Here is a 21,668-nt window from a genome sequence, read left to right as displayed (position 1 = left end):
GCGATATGATACGTATCACGATACAGGCCTCACGATACGATACGTATCACGATACATATGTATCCCAATAATTGATCTTCAAGGCGATATGTATCCCGATATATTACATTAATTTACTTGCATAACAGTCATATGTATACCTAAAGGATATGTTTGTTATGCTGACTGACAAAAATATTTTTGTTAGCAGCTCTTCTGGTTTACCACCTAGCAGCATGCCTGGTTTAAATGTGCACGCATTGCAGAGCAAGGAGCAGCTTTCACAGACACACCGGGAAAATGTATTAATATGCATGAGCCGATATGAGCGAAAATATCAAAGTATTAAAATTACAGTTTTAAAATGTGATTATTTGAAATATTTGGGGAAATAAAAACAGCATTTTTTTATGTTTAACACATTCTATTTCGTTTTTTTTTAAACAAAATATAGGAACTTTGGTACATTAAGACATGTGCCATGTTAAGTTTATAAGTAAATAAATGTTGATATTCTTCCTCTGTTTTCATTTTTCTTAACAAGACACAGTGTCCAATCACTGGTGAGTTATTTTTGCATTAATTGAAGTTAATTAACTTCAAAGACGCTGCTGTTTTTTGTTTTTTTTAGTACAATGTAAGCTGCAAAGGCAAACGTTAACTGTCTATTTAAAGATAACGAGCAATATCGATTCTGACGCCTGCGTATCGATACGTGTATTGTAATGAGGCCTGCAACGATACATTGCCGTATCGATTTTTTGAGCACACCCCTATACAACGCTAGCTTGAAATAACGTTGACCTCACCAACATGGGCGCCACTTTGGCACTTCTGTTAGCCTAGTTGAGCTGCTAATCGCACATTTGTGGTATGTCCAGTAAGAATTAAACTAGCAGCTGATTGGATGACTGCTTTTGTTTTGTTTTGTTTTTTATATTTTGATGAACTGTGGACTAGAATAGAAATGCTAAAATGGTAAATGGGATGTTAACATGGTGCTAAATGTGCTAAGCGAGGCTTTCAATGCTAATTTCAACGAACTAACGAACATTTAGCTTCGTCTTAAACCTTCAACTGTTGTACAGGCGAGGCATGTGCGTGCGCACGGCCGTTTGCGTGTGTCAGCGTCTTAATGGAAGTGTTTGATGTTTCTGTTAAAATGAACGTCTGCTAATCGTGGCGCAACAATAGGCGCCACATGGGCCTGGTGCTAATCTTCTGGCCGGGTTAATTGGAAGGATGCCCCCTCCCACACCCCCACCCATGACCTCAAAGCGATTTCCTGATGAAAAGTTTAAATTAAAAACGAAGAAATTAAACGACTTTTCACGGCTTTTGATAGTCGAAGGGAGGCTGAGAGGGGGCTCTTCTTCCTCTTCCCCTGTAGCTTGCTGCCTCATCTTCCAGGGAATCCCTCCTCTTACACATGAAAAAATGAACGTGTGTCGGCAGAGGGAGTGTGTGGGTGAGAGGATAAGTGTAAAAGTGAGTGACAAATGTCAACGCCTTTATTACTCGTGTTAGTTTTGAAGTCAGTGACGGGGGAGGGGGTATGCTATATTTCCTAGAAGCGTCCCCGAGACTAATTAAAAGAAGAAGGAAAAAAGCCCCAGCAGGTTGCGCGTGCGCGTGCCGGTGTAGGAAAGGTCCTCCCCCAAAGAATCCCCCCCGCCTGCCTGCCTCCCTCCCTCCCTCGCTGCGGTCGTGTTCTGCGCCGCCGGGAAGTTTTCGCGGGCGGACGGACGGACGGACGATGGAAGCGGTGCGCGGGCGCGCGCCGGGCATCCTGGTGGCGGTGGCGCACGGCGTGTTTTCGGGCAGCCTCAACATCCTGCTCAAGTTCCTCATCAGCAGCCTGCACTTCCACTTCCTCACGCTGCTCCAGCTGTGCACGTGCAGCGCCGCCGCGCTCGGACTGGAGACCCTGCGCAGGCTCGGATGGGTCTCCGTGCCCCCCTTCAGCCTCAGCCTGTCCAAGGTAAGGCCGACTCGAGTAAGTCGGGAACGCGGGTCAACTTCGGCGCAAGTGATGATGATGAAGATGATGATGATGAAAAATCGATTATTATCCCTGAGGCACGCTCCATCCGTAAATACTGTTGGGAAAGTCTGTAAACTTTACTGTTAACGTGCAAACGACGTAAAACGCGCAAGTGTCCATAGCGCGCGCGCAGACGACGCACATCATTCAGCTGCAGGCGCAATAGTCGAGCTAATTTGCGGATTTATTGATAGCATATGAATCCTCAAATCATAGCCGTCAGAACATCTTCCTCATCATCATCGTCGTCATCACCACTTCGGCGCCAAGTTCGCGCAATGATGTGAACGCGCTAACCTGTTAATTGTACTCGACGTTTCAGTGACGTGCACGATTTTAACGAAGTGCTGAGGCGTGTGTGTAAAAGAGGGACGGCGAGTGTCAATGTGATTTGTGGGTGTGTGTGCGTGCGTGAGTGAAAGTGGATGAGACACACCGAGTGTTTTAAGTAACTGCGTGTCACGTTTTGATTAAAAGCTTCAACACATAATCTCTCGGTGTAAAATAGCTCACGATTATTTGCAGTGTGTGTGTGTGTGTGTGGGGGGGGGGGGGGGGGGGGGGTGTTGGAGTGGCAAACTAATCCAAGAGCAAGCGTTGGAGTATGTAAATGAGCTGGTGAATCTCCCACATGAAACACATGAAAAAGAAGGCAAGAGGTAAGACCTTGCAAAAGACATCGAAAAGCGTTCGTTCATTGATGACATGAAACCACTAATGACATCAGCGATTACTGTACAATAACATTTAAAATAAATGAAAAAGTTGTATTGCCCCGGATTGAGTATAAATTTATTGAAACTCAAGCAATCTGTACCCACAGTTTACTAATCTGTACCCACGGTTAACTAAACCTTACCCACGGTATGTAATACGCATGCGCACGCACGGTCGATTGGCTGCTTCTTTTCATCTTAAACTAGACTTATGTATTCAGTTGATGTGTAATGTTCCGCTTGTGCCACTGTGAGGCGCTCGAACACTTTTCTTCTTTCTTTTACTTCCGTGTTAAGCCCGAAGGCTGTTTAAATACAGACTGTTTTGTTGTGCTCCGCAATTAATACGCCATACTTGGCTAAAGAAACTTCACTTTCCGTCATCCATTCATTCGAATGCATCGTTAAGATGTCAAAACTAGTCTACAGTTTAAGATTAAAAAAAAAAAAAAGCAACCGCTTGAACGTTGCGTGCGCATGCGTATTACATAACTCCACAGAAGTGCTGAACCATGGGTACGGTTTACTAAACTGGGTACAGATTACTAAACTGGGTACAGATTAGCAAAAAAAATATATAAATTCAGACCCTGACACTAAACTGTGGGTACAGATTGTTAAACTGTGGGTACAGATTAGCAAAAAAATAAATAAAAAATTCAGACCCTGACACCAGAGGGGCTCCGTAGTGAAATTCTACCCGACAACGATATATTAACCTGGCAATAGTACCTCTCCGCAGTAATTTGGTCGGGAAAGGCGGGACATTCTGTACAATAATTCGAGCTGATTGGACGATGAGGCATTCTACAAGTCTGTTTTACCCGGTCCCGTCGCCATGGGCGGGCCTTGGGGGTCCGTGCCCGCCCTGTCAGTCAGCCGTGCCCGCCCTAGCAAGATGACTCACCAACTATTCGTCCTATCAGTCATGCAAACTTGCGCCTTCTGGTTCAAGTAAAGCATGGCGTGCCAGCCAACCACATACCTCCTTTCAAGTTTGGCTTTGATTGACAACTAAGGCTAGCCAATTACAATCCGGATCACGAGGGCTGGGGTGGGGTGGGGGGTCGACGCGCGCTCTGCAGACGTGCCTTAGCCAAATCTACTTCCGGGTAGATAGTGCGCATTTGCCGGCTGGCGCTGGGACAAAGACTGAGCAGTGAGCACGTCGTGCCGCTTTAATGGAAGCCACCAAATGCCAAACCTCGATCCAGGATGACACAGTTGACATCAATGGGAATCCTGAGTCCACTGGTTACGTTTACAAGTGAGTGGCAAACTTTTATTTTAATTAGTCAAGCCACACAGCACGGATGAATTCTAGCAATACACAGTATGCGGTTAACAGACCCAAGCAGTCACACATACACAACAACAACTAAGGAGCATAAAATTATTTATCACTAAAGCAGTTGCAGTACAATGTGAGTTGAATTCTCTTTTTTTTATTGCCAAGTTTGTTCATGTTGATGACTGTCACTAAGTTCTAATTAAAAAACAAAATAAAAAAAAGCACTTTACACATCCTTTTGGATTGATATTCTGCTTAGTTTTTTACTGAACCCATATGTTGTTTCTGTATATCATCGATATAACTCAACCTTATTTCTAAATCACTTTAAAACATCAATTGCTGCATACAAAGTGCTGTGCATGGAATAGAAATTAGTCTTTTAGTAGACACAAGTGAAACAAAATAACACAAAATAAAATTAATTTGAGTAAATATAAGTAGATAAGTGTACACGCAAATAAATTTAATACTAAAAAAGAAATCTGTATAAGTATAGAAATAAAATAATACAAAATACAGAAGGCACCATAAAAAAAAGTAAAATGATGTGAAGTCTCATGCTGAGTCAAATATCAAAGAATAGAGATGTCTGGCAAAAATGATATCCATATCGTACAGCCCAAATCCAACATGCAAATGAAGGCAACTGCTAGCCAATTCCAGATAGAAGGGGCTGGGTTGCAGTCATTCGTTCGGACATAGTTGTTTACAGAAGTGAAGAGTGGATTTGTTTCAAATGAACTTTTGAGTTGAATAAATGCAAAATGAACTACACATTTTTTTTCAGTTTGTCTTTTAGATTTCAGATTTCCGCTTTTAAGTGACAGAAAATATTTCTGAGCACTTTTGCAGTTGTCACAATGCCGCTGTTCAACCTGATGAACATTAGATTTAGGTTGATGAAGTGTGCCCCCCCAAAAAAAGGTAATGCCCCCCCTACAATTTCTTTCTGGTGACGGGTCTGGTTTTACCCAATCACGGCCATGGGTCAGCGTGAAAATCTCCTCTTTGTTTTTGTTTTGAAATGGTCAGATGCTCCGAAGCTTGTGTCGAGTAATGGGAGGGGCGTTTCCGTGAAGCTTGTACCGAGGCGCGCGTCATTTCGGAAAAACCCGGAAATGATGGCATGTGAAGTCTCGATAGACTAGCACTTGCATTTCTCTGCACCCCAGCTTCATCTGTGCCTTGTGAAAGAATATTTTCTAAAGCTGGTGAAATATTGTCCAAAAAAATAAACCGTTTAAAGCCAGCCACTGTGGGAAAGCTATTATTTCTAAATAAAAATGAATAACAAGTTATCCTTAGCACTTGTTGTATTTTCTTCACATACTAAATTACTAACACAAGCACATTCATATATTTGACTTAAGCAAATAGCCTTTGAATTCTTAACAATGTTGACCTCTTGGGCCTCTAGACCACTTGATGTCGCCATAGAGTAAATGAAGCACCATGAAGCTTTGCTACATGTGCAAACCAATTGGCTGCAAAGCTTCATTGCTTCATGAGGCTTCATGGCCATCACGAGGGAAAAAAATGATCATATTACCAGTTACTTGTAGAAATGTACAAAGCGCCCCTCGCTGTTCAACATTCATAATTGCAGTGTCCATTTGTCCGCATTATTAGGTTTGTTTATTAGCTCCGGCGTTGGCGCTGGCTTCTTGGTTTCGTCACAGTTGCATATCCCGCCCCCAAACACAATGTTGCTCTGTGATTGGTCTGGTTCGGGAACAGCGGTTATCAGCGGGAGTGGTACACAATGCATTCTCATACCGTGAGAATTTATCTTGCGAGAGCAGTGTTAAAGGGATACTTTACTTATTTAGCCATTTTTGGCAGTCAAACATGAACATTTTGCCAATAATAAATTTGATAGTTTCGTTATTTTTTTATGTACAATTAGTACCTTTAAAAACACATTTTGCAACTTGCTGTCGACTGAAAATGACATCACAAGGGCTCAGGTAACCAATCACAGCTCAGCTTGTGAATTTCACATGACCAAACCCAGAAAACAGGTTGCAAAATGTGTTTTTAAAGGTACTAATTGTCCGTGAAAAATAATGAAAGTATCTAATTATAGACAAAATATAACTTTTTATTGCTATAATGGGCGAAATAAGTGAAGTATCGCTTTAACGATATTTCAAATCCTGCCACTTCTTAACCACCAACCATTACAGCGCATTTGGTTTAAGGTAAAGGGGGCCCGCCCCCCTCAAGTCACCCCCCGCATGTTTTCATCTTCTACTGTGATTTAGTGAACTTGTCGATCGAGGTCACGCGTTTGTGAACAATCTGCTACATTTGTCATATGTTGGCGAGTTCAATATTGAACAGGAAGACTGTGGGCTGACCAACATTGTGATGACATCGATTAGCAAGGCCCACAATACATATATATATATATATATATATATATATATATATATATATATATTTGTCTTTCACGTCTGTGCACTCTAACTTTCAGAATTGTTTTAATTCGGCAACACTGGAAGGTTTTCAAGCATGAACAGTTTTTTAAAGGTTATGCTGATATTTCAATCAGATTAAAGGCATGAACTAGTTTTTCTTTTTAACCATTCCGAAGCTGACTTTGTAATGTGTTTTTGATGGCGGCCATTTTCTGGGGGAAAGCAGAATTCATGGTTCCATCAGTCACACCAAGTCATCACTTCCGTTGTTAAGGAAAATATGGGTCAAAAGTTTAAAAAAAAAAAAAAAGTTACAAGCACTTCCCTGCACGCGCAGGAGTTTGCGCCGGTGTGCATCCTGTCGACGCTGCAGTCGACGCTGACGCTGTGGTCGCTCCGCGGCCTGAGCCTGCCCATGTACGTGGTGTTCAAGCGCTGCCTGCCGCTCTTCACGCTCTCCATCGGCGTCTGCGTCCTCCGGAACGGCGTCCCCTCGCCCGGCGTGCTCGCCGCCGTCGCCATCACCACCGCGGGGGCCGCGCTCGCCGGTAAGTGCCAGGATGATGATGATGACGTCATCACCCGCCTCCAGACATCATTCATGCGCCCGGACAGGTGCAGGGGACCTGACCGGCGACCCGTTCGGTTACGTGACGGGCGTCCTGACAGTTATCATTCATGCGTCCTACTTGGTCGTCATCCAGAAGACGAGTGTGGACAGCCAGCACGGGCCGCTCACCGCGCAGTACGCCATCGCCGTCATGGCCTCCCCGGTAAGTCGGGTTCATTTTATCTGCCGGCTTTAAAATTTAGTCTCAGTTTTAGTCCGGTTTCAATCACGTTTGTTAGTTTTTATCATAGTCAACTTCATTCCGTTTTACTTTAGTCCGTTTTTAGTCGACTATAAATCTAGCATTTTAGTCCAAGAAAACGTACCGTAATTTTATTCATATGGAAGAGGATTAGGGCCAGTGAAGAGAGAGAGAAAAAAAAAAGTTTGGCAGGATTCTGACTTTATTCTCCGAATTCTCACTTTAAAGTCAGAATTCTGACTTTAAATTGAGAATTCTGACTTTGTTAGTGCTATTATTATTCTCATTTTAAAATCAGTATTCTGACTTTAAAGTGAGAATTCTGACTTTAAAGTATGAATTCTAAGAATAAAGTCAGAATTTAAAATTTAAAGCGAGAATTCTGAGAATAAAGTCAGAATTTATCATTTAAAGTGAGAATTTTGAGAATAAAGTCCAGAATTTAAAATATAGAGTGAAAATTCTGAGAATAAAGTCAGAATTTCAAATTTCAAGTCAGCACAATTTTGCTACAACAACAAAATCACATGAACAGAACTCGGTCGTAATTAGGAGTTTCTGAGTGGTAACGTCCATCTTTCTTTTTATCAACTAATTTGCTCCCAAAAACATATAAATATGTTCTATTTTAAATGTTTTAAGTGTCCCAAAGACGTATTGATAGTTTATTTTGTTATTTTTATGCTAGAGCATCCAGAAGGCTTTGATGCAGCCTCTCAACTGCAAAGAACAGTTGAAGTAGTTATTACACAAATGGCCAGCAAGTGGCAGCAGAGTATAAGAGATCAACCAGGACTAATAATGAAGCTTAGCTATATTCTAATGTTAATTGCTGAAAAACGGACAAAGATAGAAATATACTTTCTTTTTTTTCTTGATGAAAAAAAAAGTGTTTTTAATCTTTCTTTTGGTAGGTTTTTATAGCAATGGAACACAATATTCTGTGGGCCTTGCAAAATCAGTCAAAATCCAGTAAAACAGCCGGGAGCGAAGGGGGTTGCTTCAGTGAAAATGGCTAGGGGTGAATGAGGGTTTTAGTCCGGTGAAAAAAATGTGTTGTGACAAAATTATTTTTGTTTTCATTGACGAAACTAGCGGTAACTTCCGGTTCCGCTGACTACCTGTCCCGTTGACACCCCGTCGCCTTCCTGTCCAGGTCCTGCTGGTGTGCGCGGTGGTCTCATCGGACGCCGTGGCCATGTGGTCGTACCCGGGCTGGAGCGACGGGCGCGTGGTGGCACTGTTCTTCTCCAGCGTGGCCATCGGCTGCGCCATGAACTTCACCACCTACCACTGCACCTACCTCAACTCGGCCGTCACCACCAGCTTCGTGGGCGTGGTCAAGAGCATCGTCACCATCACGGTGGGCATGGTGGCCTTCGAGGACGTGGCGCCCACCGCGCTCTTCGTGGGCGGCGTGGTGGTCAACACGGTGGGCTCCGTCACCTACTGCGCCGTCAAGTACTTCGAGCTCAAGAAGAAGAGTTCTTACGAGCACCTGGAGGGCGGCAACAAGGACGCGGCGGGGGCGGGGGCAGCGCCTGCCGTGGAGCCCGACCTCCACAAAGCGCCGGTCGAGGGCGACGCCCATGCGGCGTTAGTGGGTGTCGACAGCGGGGTGGTGGGCGTGTCCTCACCCGTGATGATGGAGACAGATGTGGTGGAGATGCAAAGGGAGCACCTTAATAAGGACGCCGCTGCCGTCTCGGGGCAGGCGGCAGGCAACTACGTAAGCGTGTGGCGCGCCATCAGACAGCTGCACTTCGGCAAGGATGACAGCCTGGTCGACAACATGGAGCAGCAGAGCCCCTGAGGGCCAGCCAGCGGCGCCGACTGGCACGCTAGCCGGCTAGGTTCACGTCGCCGTGACGCACGTAGCATGATTTGAAGCAAAACATCCAATCGGGGAAGGCTGAGAAAACACGTTTTTCAGCTGGTTAGCATGCAATGCTAAGCAACTTCTTGGATGCCCAAATCATTTCATTATTTTTTCCCTGATCTGTCAAGTGTCCTTGGATGTCCTGATAGGTGCTATATAAATCAAATTTATTAATAAGAATAATTATTATGCCTGTGTGGTCAACTAAAGGGTGTTGATGTATTCGCCCGGCCGGTTTCCTGAAACGAGCATCCTGCATACCAATCCGTCAGTCATCTTGTGGCAAAACAGCTCGAGTTAGGGCCACTCTTCCTGTCTCTTACAAAAAAACGCTTACACCCGACGAGCCTGAAGACAAACAGGTGGCAAAATGTTCGTGGCTGCTTCGTCAGGGAAAATCAGAAGAGTTTTCTGCAAACGTGGCACCCTGATGTTTCACCCCAAGGACAAAAATCCCAAGAAGCAAACTGAACGGCCTCGAGATTGGTGAGACTAAGCAGACGCCACACAGGAGGCTAATTTCGGGTTTTCGTCAGGGTTTGTAAAAGCTTTCAAAAGATCTTCACAGCCAGTGAAAATTTGTCTGAATATGTTCGAAGTGTCTTTGCGACACTGTGAACATCTTACAAATCCTGATGAAAACCTTAAATTCGCTACCTTCGCAAGCATTCACCGCTCAGCAAGATACCGGTATTTGTCAAAATGGCAAGTATCGGCGTCGATTATCGGCCTATTCCTACAACAAAGTCCTGACATGACACATTGCCTCATTCCAAGAGAAGAGTGGCCCTAACTAGAGCTGTTTTTCCACAAGACGGGTGAATGACTGATTGATATGCAGGACACTCGTGAACAACACCTTTGGTTGACCACCCCCAGAGAAGAGAACACACCCAACCAGGCCTTGATAGAGAAACTCCACATGTAAAAATTAGAAGTGAAGATTCCTTTTACGTCTTCTACAAACAAGAAATGCCCATTACCCTGATGACATGCTTCTCCGTTTTACGCCTTTTTGTGTCATATGCTCGTCATATGCCTGATGTGGTCACGTGATGCCCCACCCACACTGACACCTTTAACTTAGCATCAGCGCTCCTCCAAACAAAACCTTGTCTCAAGCTTTTCTTTTAACACTAACAGGAAGCGGCGCGACAACGTTAGCGCACGTGGGCCGCTGTAGTCTTTCTGTTAGCGCTCGCTAACGCTAACCACCGCCGACATGCTTAGATGCGGGAGACAACGAAGGATGGGGGAGTTGTGCGCGTGAAATCTTCTGACGGTTCTACTGCAACCGCCCCCGCCCACACTCGCTGCGGGCATTATTTTCAAAAAGGAAATAAGAAGCTAAGATTGCTATTGATTTTTTTCAAAGATCTTTTAACGCTACAAGACGAGCGAGCGCAGGTGACGATGAGCAGCACCAAAACCCCCCGCGGCCAGCGACCACAATAACTACTGTGTGTGTGCATGTGTGTATGCACACTTTTGTGTAACGTGTGTATTTGTATGCATATTTGTAAACTGTATGTATGCATGACCCTGTATGTGTGTATGAGCATGTGTTCCTTTGTGTGAGTTTTTATGTCCAGAATGTGCGCGTATATGTCTTGAGCAAAAGCAGACACACTTTGTTATGACACACGTGCAAGCTAACGAGCTAACCCCAAAGAGAGGCTGTTGACTTGATTTTTTTTTTTTTTTTTTTTTTTATTGAAGTTTGTCTTTTGCGCGTTGTGTTTGTGTGTTTTGTGAAGAGGAAATCGCAGCATGACCGATTTATTAATAAAATTGAAAAATGACAGTGTGACGTGAAGTCATGGAACAAAATTTTTGTTTGTGTGTGTGACGTGTGTGCCGATGAAGAGGAGGGAAAAATGCAGATGATGATGATGAGGGAAAAGTGGGAAAATAAAGCGGCAGATGAAGGCTCAGCACTTTCCTGAATGTTGGCGTGCGGCCAGGTAATGACGGTGAAGAATGTGTGTGTGTGTTGTAAGATGACAGGCCGGTGGCGACGACCTGTTCTTTCCGACACCGGCACGCAGTGTTCCCGCTTGGAAGTCGAGGACACGTTTGAAGGAAAATGGCAACATTGGCGTTCGCCGCAATTTTCACCGACGACCTGCAGTCCAATTGGACCAAAAATTGACGCGTTGCGCGGGTCAATCTAAATTGTCTTGACGATCGGTCACGTCCACCTGTATGAGACCTCAAGCTTCCTGTTTCTTTAGCCAATGACATTTCAAATTTGCTATCATTACTTTGTTCTGTGATTGGTTGGAACAAAAAAGTCAGGGAACCTCTCTGCTTTGAAGAAAAAGTTACATTTATCAAAAGTCAAACAAATAAAATGTTTTATTTAGACGACTTATTGTTATTTGATCTTATCAGAATTCACTTTAAAGTTACAAGAAGAAGAAAGAATTTCCTTTTCTTCTCCTGGCGTCTCCATCAAGTGGCAGTCTCTTGTTCAGTACAACAGCGCCCTCCAATGGACCTTTGGACACATTGCAGCTTCATGCACACACAAAAACTATTGGTTCCTGTTGTTCCTCTTCTTCTTGTTTCTCTTGGTTTCCTTCATGGGGGGTCCCAGTGCAGGGGGTGTAGTCTCCATGGTGGGAGGGGTGTCGGCCCCTGCCTGCTGGAGGTCATTTGTCGAGGTCAACACTTTGACCTCAGTCATGACTTCTGAAGAGGAACCCGAGTCCGGTTCTGATTTCATTTTTGCTTTTGATTTGGCTTCTGGTTCTGGTTTTGTGTGCAGTTCTGATTTCACTTCTGGTTCCGGTTTAACTTCTGGTTCCGGTTTTACCTCTGGTTCTGGTTTAACTTTTGGTTCAAGTTTCATTTCCGATTCTGGTTTAACCTTTGGTTCTGTTTCTTGTTTTATTTCTGGTTTAACTTCTGGATCTGGTTTCACTTCTGGTTCTTGTTTTATTTCCAGTTTAACTTCTGGTTCTGGTTTAACTTTTGGTTCAAGTTTCATTTCCGATTCTGGTTTAACCTTTGGTTCTGTTTCTTGTTTTATTTCTGGTTTAACTTCTGGATCTGGTTTCACTTCTGGTTCTTGTTTTATTTCCAGTTTAACTTCTGGTTCTGGTTTAACTTTTGGTTCAAGTTTCATTTCCGATTCTGGTTTAACCTTTGGTTCTGTTTCTTGTTTTATTTCTGGTTTAACTTCTGGATCTGGTTTCACTTCTGGTTCTTGTTTTATTTCCAGTTTAACTTCTGGTTCTGGTTTAATTTCTGGTTCTGATTTCACTTCTGGTTCTAGTTCTTGTTTTATTTCCGGTTTAACTTCTAGTTCTGGTTTAACTTCTGACTCTTTTATTTCCAGTTTAACTTCTGGTTCTTGTTTTACCTCCAGTTTAACTTCTAGTTCTGGTTTCATTTCTGGTTCTGTTGCTTGTTTTACCTCCGGTTCTGGTTCTGGTTCTGGCTGCGATTGGTGGTTTTGTTCTCGTGGACGCTGAGTTTTGTTGAAATGCCCAAACGCGGCCGGAACGAGGTCATCATCCAGGTTTTCCAAGTGGCTCTCCAGGTCCAATGAGTCCACTTCCTTTTCCAGTCCGGTGCTGTGAGACGCATGCAAGGACTCCGCAAACTCCTGCAGTTTTTCTTGCTCGGCCCTCAGGCGCCGCATCTCGTCCGTCATGATGCCGTCCTCATCGTTGGCGTCATTTTCAGCAACATCGTCGTGGTTGTCTCGCGCAGGCTCTGCCTTGGGGGAGGTCTCGGCATTGTCCCGGCGGACTTCTTTGATTTTAGCATACAGAGCTTTCCTCTCATCCTGTAGAGCTCGACACAACTTCTCCAGCTTGTGGATGGTCACCACAAAAACTTCGTACTCTTTGCCCTTCTCGCTCCTCTGCAGGAACAGGACCGCGGTCACGTGAGAGGGAGACAAGCTAACGTGCTAATTGTGCTAACGCGACTCACCTCCTCCAACAAGTCCGTCAAAGCTTTGTTGCAATTCTCGAACCTCAGCTTCCAAACGTTTGACTCCTTCTCCAACTTCTTCATCTTCTCAGACATCTTATCGACAAACAGAAGTGCACAAGGTCAAAGGCAACTACAAAACGATGACATCACTGCAACTCCACAATAGTAAATAATAAACAATAAAGCTATAGGGTCTTGCACAACTTCAGACTTGTTCAAGTCTATGTTAATCTGAAGACAGATACGCTCAAACACACCCACACACACACACACACACACACACACACTATTTACAATTTCTCAATTTACATCCCAGATGCCAACTCTATTTAATCCTCATCAACACGCGAGTCCAAGCTATTTGTGGTGTATAAATTTAGCGCAGCATAAATGACCTCCTAAATCTCAGATGCTGTCCGGTCTTCCATAGCTGGCACTCATTTCGAGATCTAAAGTTCATACCACTGCATCTTTTAATCTATTCTTCCATTTGTCATAATACTGCAGTTATTCTTTATATGTCATCCGAAGTTTAGTTAATAAATTCTTCTTGCATAAATGTCACAAGCTCTGAAGACCAAGTAAACAAACACCAAGCAAACTAATTCTTTAATGTATTGGTCCCTTTTTATTCAAATTGGGGGTAAATGTCAACTAGCGCAAATGTATTATTTTATTGATAATTATATTTTTTTCTACAAAAGTAGATGCTGGCATTCTGCTCTTAATTACTCGCATGACAACAGATGTCAACAATACACGAGGACAAACACACAAATCTCGTACGTTTTCCATCTCGTTCTTGAAGCGAGCGTAGATTTCGTTGCTCTTTGCTAACGTCGTCTGGAACTCGTCAAATTTTTTGGAGTAGAGCGCCAACTGCAGGGCGACAAGGTCATGGAGAGGTCATCACAAGGTCACACATTTCAAGGTACAACATTTTTGAGGAATAAACGAAACATAATTTTAAAAAAATTACCAGCATGTTTGACGGTTGACGCTAACTAGCATGTATGCTTATACAGCGCTTGTGAATTAAAATATATGTGTATACTTCATTGCAAACTTTATACAGTATTTTGATTATTGAAAGTCAACGTGATGAAGTCGACAGTGTTCCCCCCATCTATTGGCTATTTGCACATTAGACGAGTTACTGATTTTTGGAGATATTCACTATTTTTGCCTTGTTTAAATATTAACATGAAGTTGTCTTAAGGAAAGCCATTAAAACTACTGTTGGCGAACATTTTCTTTCGCTAAATATTTTTTTAAGTGCTTTAAAAAAACACATCTAGAACCATAACTAAATAACTAACTAAAACTAACTTTTATTATAGCAAAAAATGTCCTATGTTTTAGTACTCGTCAATTAATATTATACATGGCTTTCAAGCTTTATTTCAGTATTGCTGTACGTCTGTACAGAATGAAGCTGAGATAGTCGCTTGACAAATGTATTTTACTTTACTTTATTACACAATACCTTTATCTTGTGCCTGACAAATAATACATACATTAAAAAAATAATAATAAAACTAATAAGAACAAAACTAAATGAACTAAAAAACGACAACAGAATTCTAAACCAAACAAAAACAAACTATAATGAAAAATCCCAACGTATTATAACTCTATGTATGATATAAAAGTCACCGACAAACTTTGGCAAAGCAAAAACTGGACCGAGCGACGGCTCGACTGTCCGCAGTTGCTGCATTTCTTTGGCGCCATCTTGTGGCATCTGTCCGTATTCCGAAGCCCTTTTCAGGAGGCCGGTTTTGGCTACTGGCGACAGCGTCCCGGAGGCTATAAGTGGCCGTGTCGTCTGCGTGCGTAATCACCTGCGCGTGCGTGACGGCGGCGTGTTGGCGTAGCGTTTGCGTCTGCAGCTTCCACTCAGCCGCCTCGCGCAGCAGCTGGTGAAAGAGAGCAAACGTGTCTTATTTACCTTCTTCTTCATGTTCAGTTCCTCCTCCTTCATGGTGAAGCACTTCCGGGTTTTGTCCACCGCCTCGGCCAGCAGCTGCGGCGTGGCGACACGGCACAAACTCACAGACACACAAAACAAAGCGCCGTCAGCCGAGGCCGAAGCCCACTCACGTATTCCTTCTCGCGATGGTGCTTCTGTTGCGCTTCCGCCAGCAGCGCGTTAGCCTGATCCAGCTTGGCCGAGGTCAGCTGCTGTTGGAGGTCGCGGTGGTGGTTGATCTTCTCTAAACTCTACACACACGGAGTAATGAGCTGGGTCACTGCGCCGTTGTCGTCGTTTTGTCTTACCTCCTCTCTGCGCTGACACTGCTCCAGCAGCGAGTGCAGTTTTTGACTCAGCTTGGCGTTGTCCTCGCACAGTTTTTCATTCCTGGCGCTGTGCTGCTCGATCTGCGTCTGGATTTCTGTGAGCGACGTCTGGAAGTGGGCGGCCATGTCCGACCGCTTCTCCTCGTCCTCATGGCACCTGCGCAGGGCCTCGTCCTGGTCCCAGGGGCCAAGTTGGACATTAGCATGCTAGCATCACACTTAGCGTGGTACGTCAAAGTTTGGCAAGTGTGTGTGTGCTGTGCACCCGGAGTGTGTAGTAGTGGTCCTGGACGTCTCTGCACAAACTTTCCAGTTTGCTTCGCTCGGCCTGCAGGATGCAAATGTTGTCACGTAGACCTTGAACCACCCTCTGCTCGCCACGTTCGCACAACAACTACACACACGTACACACGTTAATTGACAGTGGAAGATTGGCAGAAGCTCCAACAGGAAGTCCAAACTCACCAGCTCAGCGTGTTTCCTCATCAAGTGATCAAGTTTTTCCTCAGGAGATGACAAAGCGCTCAGACTGTCTGCGACGCAACAAACCTCTACAACAACATCCATCGGAACAACGACATCAGTGAGAAATGACAACCGCAATTGGGCCAATAAGAACAGGCGATTGTCATTTCTTCTAAGCTAGGGGTGTCCAAACTTCTTTGTTGAGGGCCACATACAGCAAAATGACTTTAATTTACTAAAATCAAGCAAGCAATTATATTTTGTTTACTTTCAAGTGTAGGAATAATTGTAAATAATAACTTTTCATACATTTGCTGCAATGAAGAACTGCTTCTGCTTGCAATGAAGAATGCTTTGCTTTGCCCTCACATTTACATAGCCTAGCCATTAGGGGTGTGAATTGCCTAGTACCTGACGATTCGATCCGTATCACGATTCATAGGTCACGATTCGATTCGATACCGATTAATCCCGATATGAATTTACAAGTCAATTGTTATGATTTTTTTTTACTCAATTTAGAAAATACCATTCAGTAAACTTGTACATGTACACTGTAAGATTTGTATGAAAATGTATTATTTATTGATCTCAAACTTCAGTGTTATAACTGTGAGCCACTGTATTTAACAAACTGGTTGTAACCTTTTTCATGTTAGAACAGCATTGAAATAAAATAGTAAGGCTAAATGTTCCATTAATATAACATTCTTCCATGCTTAAGGTGTGAAAGTTAGACGTTTTGTTGAATATTTTTTCATCAAAAATGGATGTTAAAAAATCAATTCGGCTGCCTATTGAATCGATTCGAGAATTGCGTGCTGTAGTATCGCGATATATTGCCAAATTGATTTTTTTTAACACCCCTACTAGCCATATATGTTATCTTATCATATATTTGCTACAATGAAGAACTGCTTCTGTTTGCAATGAAGACTGCTTTGCTCGCAAAGAAGAATTGCTTCTGCTTGCAATGAAGAATGCTTTGCTCTGTTCCCACTCACATTCATATAGCCTGGCTATTTGAAGATAAGTCAAAAAGCTGAAGAACCACAACATCTAACGCAGCAGAATGGTTCGAGCCAGTCTGCTGAGGTAGCCTGTTTTCTGTTAAGAAATGATTGCAAACTTGACCACAAGTACTCAGCAATCTTCCACTCACAATGCACAACACGATTGACAAACAAGTACACTGTGTGCCTATGGAGGACCAAAAGTGCCAACATTAAATAAATAAATACACCATTAAATAATTAAATAAAACTGTCATTAATTAATTAAATGTGTCATTAATTAATTAATTTCCCTGTGATTATTTATTTATATATTTATTTATTCATTCATTTATTTATTTCTCTATTTAATTATTTCATGGTCGCTGTTTTGCGGTGTTTCGTGAATTTATTTTATCTGTCAAGGTCGCCCGTCAAAGTTAGTGGGCGGGTCCTAACACCTGATTGGTCAACCTGCTCATCAAGTCAAGGCAAATCCATTTCAGAATAGTCAATTGATGCAGTGTTCGTAGCTAGTAAACACAATTGATAGGCTGGGTGGCGCTTTTCACCTAAATACTGTAGGTGCATTTCCATTAGACATTAGATTTACGCTTTCATTAGGTGCTTTTTGAGACGTGCTGCAATTGTAGTTCTTCGCAAAATTTTAACGGAAACACTTTTTTTCCCCCCGCATTTCCTACTAGTCATGTGACTCCGCCCCGTTACGGAGAAAAGGAAGTACAGGATCAGTGGCTCAGCGAGAGGCCACAACGGTGCAAAATGCTCCATTGAACAACTGCTGCAAGTCCAACAACAAACATCACCAAAGCGATCAAAACATTGCAAAAAAAAATAAAAATACACACACAAAACAAAATTTGCATTTATGTATGTAAAACGTTACTAACAATGGTAGCAAATTTAAATTCAGCTCAACTTTATTTTGAGAGCACTTAAAAAAATCGCTGCAATGAAAACTGCTGTCGCCAACATGGAATACAAATCAAACATACGAAAACAATTAAAACATTAAATTAACAACATACAAACAGTAAACTCTATCACATTCCAAACGTGTGTACCTAAAAGCCAGCAGATGTCGCTGTTTGACTTGCTGCCCGCGCCACTGCTGTTTCCAGGCATCATAAACAAGACTTCTTAAATCTCCCTGCATCTATCTATAATATTTTTTCTAATAGAATTTGAGATATATTTAAAATCCCTTAAATGTATCAAGTCTAAAACACGCAAACAATTTATTCTCGTGACGTTGCATGATGCGACCGCCTACATGAACTGCGAGATCTCGCGAGAGCTGAGACGGGACATTACGAGAACTACGCCTCAGAAGCAAATTACTCTTCAATGGAAACGCCTACAAGGCAAAATTGTACTTTATCGAAATAAAAGAAATATCGCTTTTATTTTGATGTTGGTTTTGCACAACGACAAGCCTCGATCACTCTATATCAGCAAAATATCTATCACCATAGCCGCCATGTTGACAACCACTTCAGACCGAAGCAGTCGCTTAGACAAGATTTGAGTGAATCAGGCCTCAGCCCCGCCCACTAACTTTGACGGGCGAGCTTGACAGATAAAATAAATTCACGAAACACCGCAAAACAGCGACCATGAAATAATTAAATAGAGAAATAAATAAATGAATAAATAAATAAATATATAAATAAATAAATATATAAATAAATAAATATATAAATAAATAAATATATACATAAAGAAGTAAATTAATATATAAATAAATAAATAAATAATCACTGAAATTAATTAATTAATGACACATTCAATTAATTAATGACACATTTAATTAATTAATGACACATTTAATTAATTAATGACACTTTTATTTAATTATTTAATGGTGCATTTATTTATTTAATGTTGGCACTTTTGGTCTTCCATATGTTCCAACTATGCCTTGCATTTGCATTTTTAGGGTTGGAACACCCATGTAACTAGGAGCATGGAAAGGGCGTGGAAAACCAAATAAGTGAAGGAGTGAATTGTATCATTCCCTCTCCTTGCGAGCTCTGAACTGAGTGTCTTCTCTCCTTTTTGTGTCGTGTTTAATAGATGTCAAACAGGTAACCCTGACATCAAATTAACTTGATAAACAGCGACATAACAGATTTCTGCTCAAGGATACAAGGCCAAAAGTTAGCTAGCCTTGCGGGCCGTGTCAAATGTCAATTTTAGTAAATGCCGCAGACCACTGAAAATGGATGGTGGGCCACAAATGGCTCCCGGAGCATAGTTTGGACACCCATGTCCTAAGCTACTCGAAACATCAAAATGACACAGAAGTTCCTCTCCAGCGTCATAATTTTTTCCAGATTGCTTTCAAAGGATCGAAAAGCGAGCAAAGTGAGAGAAATGAGATCCACCCATAGAAACGATGTCAATGTCACGTGACTCTGACGTCACACCTGATTGGACGCTTGGAGTGATGTCATCATGTGTGTCCACCTCCACCTGAAATGGTCACACAACATCACACTTTGACAAACGTGACGTTAACGCCGCGATGGCTAACCTGAGCGTTACTGCTGATGATCTCTTTCAGCCTCCTGCTGATCTCGTCCATGGGGTCATCGGTCACGGAGGGCGGAGCCAGCTCATTTTGTGGGTGGGGCGCTAGCACCTGAGTGGCTTTCACCGACGTCTCCATCCTCACGGGGGCGCTAGCAAATAGGACATATCATTTGACTGAAATGCAAAACATACTAAACGGCTAAACAGTTGTTTATCAGATGCTAATATGCTAAATATATTGATGAACCACTATCGGCACTAACCTGTGAGGCTAACACATGGGATGCTAACATCCACTATTTTAGTAATACAAGCCAAACAACCGCTAAATAGGACGCAAAGATGCTAAACAGTTTCTTATCTGATGCTAACATCCATCCATCCATCCATCCATCCATCCATTTTCTTGACCGCTTATTCCTCACAAGGGTCGCAGGGGGCGCTGGCGCCTATCTCAGCTGGCTCTGGGCAGTAGGCGGGGGACACCCTGGACTAGTTGCTGATGCTAACATGCTAACCATATTAACGCAATGCTAATAAACATTTGATGAAGATGTGATGCTAACACATGGGATGCTAACATCTACGAAGTTAGTAATACAAGCTGTAAAATTTATTTACTTGTAAAAAAAAAAAAAAAAAAACTTGTATACTCACTTCAAAATATTTGCTTTCTTCTTGTTTTGTTACCTTATTCTTTACTGCACAACCGATTTATGTTTCAGTACTTTGTATACAGCGATGCCTGTTTTTAAAGCACTTTATAAATAAAGTTGAGTTGAGAGTTGAGTAAAGCAATCAGTCCTACAGAAGTGTAGACTGCAGTGTGAAAGTGGACAGAGATGTTTCATGACTCACCCACAGCTAAAGGGATGATGTGCTGCTTAGTGGTTTAAAAACATGGTACTGTAAACTAAATAAATATTGAAAAAGAAGTTTGAGTTTTTATTGATATTTTTTTACCAATTAGTTACACAAACATGATCAAAAAAACATTGCAACACTAATAAACAATCGACTAACACGTGATGCAAACTCATGGGATGCTAATGCTAACATCCACAAAGTTAGTACTACAGCCTAAAAAACCTCTAAATAGGACGCTAAAACATAAACCACAATAAATAAAATAACCTATTTTCAATCGAAACCATCTGAGAAGAGCTCCCTTCACATTGACCTTTGGCACTCGGGAGGTCACAGGTTTGAGGCTGCGCCAAGTATGATGCTGAAATTGTAATCATGTGATCATCGCAGTGTGTAAATCATCACTCGAGTTGGCTGCCTTCATTTGAATGTAAACAAACAACTGCAATTTTCCAACAGCCAATAGTTTGTAAGTGAAGGAGCGCTTCATATTTCCTGTCACATACCGAATAAATCTCATCTGACAGGATGATACAACAGCTTTAGATGAGCCACAGTGGCCACAGTGGCAAGCAAGTGCCGAGCTAAATTAGGAAACGTGTTGTGCTGAAGAACGTAACACGACAGCTGCGGCTGTTTGTCCGCTACAAAAAGTACATACTATATCATGTATATACATAATATATATGCACTAAATATATATAAAATCATCCAATACCGTACATGATGACTTCAACTGTAAATATGTAGCTATATTACGAAATTATGTATCTACTCTACTTTTGCTTTGAAAAGACACACACATGGACAGATTTCGAGACACTCTCTCACTACACACACTTATGATTGTCATCAATATACAGTAAAAGTTTCGTCATTTTCTCAGCTGCCCATCAAAAGTCATTTGTACGTATTTAAGATATTTGCTAGCGAGTTGACGTCAAACGAAAACTTACCGGGTGAGAGAAGCAAAGGCGTCCAAGAGAGCGATGAAGATGAAGATGATGAGGAGAATGACGACAACAGCTGAACACCCAAAATAATCTGATTTATGCTCCGCCCACATTCTGGCCTCGCAGCCATCAGTTTGACGTCAAAGGGTTAAAAAAATAAAATAAATAAATAACGTAGTAAATTTTCAACCAGATGATAAAATCTTTGATCAGAGTTAATCATGTTGAGGATTGATGACGTCACTTTATAGTCACCTATGAAGTGGCGAAGGTCCAATTTCATCATTGCAACTCCAGTGGCGACCACTTGGTGGCAGCATCTAGCTAAAGTGTCAAAGCCTCTCACGGCAGGTGCCGACCTCCCTTGGAGAAGGGGATGTGGCCGCAATCAGGGTAAAAGACAGGTTTGTGCGCTTTTATTAGAGTTGACACATAACAGTAA

The 21,668-nt window shown here is 42.3% G+C and overlaps 2 protein-coding genes across 4 annotated transcripts; one reads left to right on the top strand and one right to left on the bottom strand.

Moving 5' to 3' along the window:
• The first annotated feature begins 1,719 nt into the window (after positions 1 to 1,719).
• On the top strand, positions 1,720 to 11,103 carry slc35d3 (solute carrier family 35 member D3). The gene is made up of 4 exons (XM_077510801.1): positions 1,720 to 1,960; positions 6,791 to 7,001; positions 7,069 to 7,226; positions 8,422 to 11,103. Exons 1-4 carry the CDS (start codon positions 1,736 to 1,738, stop codon positions 9,076 to 9,078), a joined length of 1,251 nt encoding a protein of 416 aa, XP_077366927.1. The 5' UTR covers positions 1,720 to 1,735; the 3' UTR covers positions 9,079 to 11,103.
• Positions 11,104 to 11,514: 411 nt separating this feature from the next.
• On the bottom strand, positions 11,515 to 21,339 carry txlnba (taxilin beta a). 3 transcript variants are annotated; one of them, XM_077509814.1, is made up of 11 exons: positions 21,230 to 21,339; positions 19,408 to 19,555; positions 19,259 to 19,346; positions 15,859 to 15,944; positions 15,659 to 15,787; positions 15,373 to 15,567; positions 15,196 to 15,315; positions 15,044 to 15,118; positions 13,879 to 13,971; positions 13,090 to 13,185; positions 11,515 to 13,018 (listed from the first exon to the last, which is right to left on the bottom strand). In XM_077509814.1, exons 1-11 carry the CDS (start codon positions 21,337 to 21,339, stop codon positions 11,681 to 11,683), a joined length of 2,478 nt encoding a protein of 825 aa, XP_077365940.1. In that variant the 3' UTR covers positions 11,515 to 11,680. The 3 variants fall into 3 exon arrangements, with proteins under 3 accessions (XP_077365940.1, XP_077365941.1, XP_077365942.1); XM_077509815.1 differs by lacking the exon at positions 15,044 to 15,118 and adding an exon at positions 14,937 to 15,011; XM_077509816.1 differs by having other exon boundaries at positions 19,301 to 19,346.
• Positions 21,340 to 21,668: the final 329 nt, after the last annotated feature.

Source organism: Festucalex cinctus, chromosome 21, assembly GCF_051991245.1.
Source record: "Festucalex cinctus isolate MCC-2025b chromosome 21, RoL_Fcin_1.0, whole genome shotgun sequence".
Lineage (NCBI taxonomy): Eukaryota > Metazoa > Chordata > Actinopteri > Syngnathiformes > Syngnathidae > Festucalex > Festucalex cinctus.
This window is presented reverse-complemented; position numbering and strand designations above follow the sequence as displayed.